This window comes from Solanum stenotomum, unplaced genomic scaffold, assembly GCF_019186545.1.
Source record: "Solanum stenotomum isolate F172 unplaced genomic scaffold, ASM1918654v1 scaffold7275, whole genome shotgun sequence".
NCBI classification, from domain to species: domain Eukaryota; kingdom Viridiplantae; phylum Streptophyta; class Magnoliopsida; order Solanales; family Solanaceae; genus Solanum; species Solanum stenotomum.
In genome coordinates, this window is record NW_026036619.1 from 1 (window position 1) to 2,926 (window position 2,926).

Genomic DNA, 2,926 nt, shown 5'->3' on the forward strand with positions numbered 1-2,926 from the left:
GCCATCACATTCGGATTTGGGGTGTGACAATATCTATTTTTAATGGTGTTCTAATTTTGATAATTGACCGCTAGACCACACATCTTGAAATGGTATGTCATCCCAAGTTTTAGATTCCGTATTAGAAAAGGATAGAAAGAAGAGAATATATGCAAAAGTCAATTTGTGAAAAAGCTAGATATATTTATATTTATATATTTATGAGAAATGACGGTTGACATATTTATAGCATATAGTATACATTTGTGTTAGTGCTATTTGCTGTATTGCACTTAATTGAAGTGGTAGTTTTCTTTTTGGCTAACTAACTTAATTACTAACTGCTAAAAAAATAAAATTATTTATTTTAGAAGCTTATACCTTTTTTTCAAGTGTTGGGAGTTCTAAGCATCTTCTAGCTGTAGATTGTGAGGGTAAGTCGACGAGGACGGATCAAAGAGAAGAATTACGTAGAGCTGTTAATATGGGTCGACTTCAGTCTATCCTTTTCACGTCTTCCTTAGATATTTAATAGGTTGGACTGGATCGACCTAACATTTTGACGGGTTTTGGAATGAATAGCCATGTGGGCTGGGTGGATCGGCCCATCATTTTAAATTTTTTAGTGGAACATAAATATTTATAACATAATATTAAATATTATATACTGTGTAATTAGTACTCCAATTTTATAATTAAATTATTCTAATAATAAATAAAAGAAAGGGAAGAGGGTTTCCTACTTTTTAAGGGTAGAGAAATATTGGGCTGACATGTATAGTCCAAATTAATTTATGAGTAATTTTGTGTGTGTATATATATATATATATATATATATTGTAAAAAAGATAATTTTATTAGATATTAAAAAGTATCAAAGAACAAATAAAGGATTAAAACTTGACACTACTTGATATTCTTTTTAATTTTAGTTATGCTTTATTAGAGCCGAGAGTCTAACATAAATGGTCTCTCTATCTTCATAAGATAGGAATAAGACTGTATACACATCGCCCTCCCCAATATTTATTTTTGAAATTACACTAAATATATTATTATTGTTATCACAGAAACTTACATATTTAATTTGTAGGATACTAGTTTTATCTGAAAGTAATAGATATAATCATATAACTATGTGAATTTTGTTTTTAGTCATTTATAATATTTTGTCCATCACTAATTTCTTTGTTTTTTTAGCGATTAAGCTTTCTTGAGTAGAGTTATTATATGGCATTTGTGTTGATGAAATAGCCAAAGTGCGTACAAACTAGTCTGTTTCTATCAAAAGTAATTAGATTGTACACATTAATATTCATCACAAGATTACATCTAAAAACAACTCATACCTCAAGGGAAGATAGAGATTACAATTAACTTCTCTTTTCCCTATTTTCAAGAACAAAGGGAAGATAGAGATTACAATTATTTATTCCAAATAGAAAAAGGTACTAATGAAGAAATTAAAGTTATTAATTACTCTTAATACCACTAATCAAATTCTATGATGGATTAAACCACAAACAGTTACAAGAGCCATAACTAATGATTGATCAACATGAGGTTCCACCACCAATGTTAACACATCATCTCCAAATAATACTCCTGAACTTGCTTGTTTTTGTTTTACCTAAAAATAAACACAAAGTCACAAACACCATTAGTAATTTTTTTTAACTTAATATACATGATTAGTTGGTACTAATCAATTCTATTATGAATTTGATTATATGTAGTTATCTTTTAGGTGATCTAACAGATTAATTACCTCTGCGACAAGTCCGCCATGTTGGTCCACAATCTTGATAGATTTTGTGGCAAGGATAATAATGTAATAACAACTTGCTTCAGAATTACATCCCAATATAACATTATAATAGTTCACATTATATCCTCTAAGAACATTGTGAACTTTCTTCACTTGAAACCATGGTATTTCTTTACTAGTAACTCCATCATAACTCAATTTATAGCCATCCCAATTTCCAAATACCGGAACTTTCTGCGAAAAATAATAATAATATATCAGTATCGTTGAAAATATAATTAAGTAAATAAACAGGTGAAGAGTACTTACCCTATTTCGAATAGAGAAGAGAACTTTGCCATTGCAATCCATAAGATGAACTTCTTTGCTACGTTTAATATTGTAATTATCAATTCTATAAACAATTTGTCCATTTGAGTCATAAACAGTACATCCATTTCCATGGTACACTAGAGATTTCATCCACAAAGTGAATGTTTCTCTTCTTGGACTTACATAATTCGAACTTTTAATTGTTCTTAGGTTTGAGTAAACTCTAGACATATTTGAAATAATAGCTAGGTTTAATTTAGAAAATATGAATTGGAAATATTTTGAGTTGTGAAGAAGATTTTAATAGAAAGGGGTATATATACACACTTACAAAAGAATAGAAAACAAAGGGAATATAATCACGCATGCATAATATGTACGATATACTAAAGTTTTCCTCTTTCTTGGTTATTTCCTTCTAGAGAATGGCAATAGAAATGTGTAATATATTAACTTACACCTTTAAAATTATTTTAGTGGTAGCTCAATTATATTGCATCGATATATCCAAGAAGATTTAAACCATGGTCTCTAAATATAACATGTGAATTTTCGATGGAATGATCAGTCGGTAAATTTTTGACGAACTTTCTATAAAATGTAATATTTACAATGGCATTTTGATATAAATATACGTTAAGAATTGATCACTAAAACACACCTTGAAGATCGATATTACCCCTTTTAAATTCCTTATAATTAAATTATTATTTTTCCTTAAAAAAAAGTTGCAAAGGGAATATATGTGCAAAAGTCAAGCATTAGTGTTATTGCTATCAAGTTTACATGTTGCCCTGTTTTAGGGTGATTTTTTATTTGTATCTCTTAATTTGATGTTTATTTTTTATTATAATGAAAAATTACGAG

The 2,926-nt window shown here is 28.5% G+C and overlaps 1 protein-coding gene across 1 annotated transcript; it reads right to left on the reverse strand.

Moving 5' to 3' along the window:
- Window positions 1-1,474: 1,474 nt before the first annotated feature.
- LOC125852990 (protein LURP-one-related 11-like) lies at window positions 1,475-2,303 on the reverse strand. The gene is made up of 3 exons (XM_049532682.1): window positions 2,057-2,303; window positions 1,748-1,981; window positions 1,475-1,609 (listed from the first exon to the last, which is right to left on the reverse strand). The coding sequence occupies exons 1-3, from the start codon at window positions 2,288-2,290 to the stop codon at window positions 1,475-1,477; spliced, it is 603 nt and encodes a 200-aa protein (XP_049388639.1). The 5' UTR covers window positions 2,291-2,303.
- Window positions 2,304-2,926: the final 623 nt, after the last annotated feature.

What these genes read in the sequence shown, in the direction of transcription:
- LOC125852990 (XM_049532682.1), bottom strand. Translation starts at nt 2,290, where the DNA reads ATGTCTAGAGTTTACTCAAACCTAAGAACAATTAAAAGTTCGAATTAT. An exon ending in TCTTCTCTATTCGAAATAGG is followed by an intron (nt 1,982 to 2,056) that starts GTAAGTACTCTT and finishes TATTTTTCGCAG; the next exon opens with AAAGTTCCGGTATTTGGAAA. An exon ending in ATGGCGGACTTGTCGCAGAG is followed by an intron (nt 1,610 to 1,747) that starts GTAATTAATCTG and finishes GTTTATTTTTAG; the next exon opens with GTAAAACAAAAACAAGCAAG.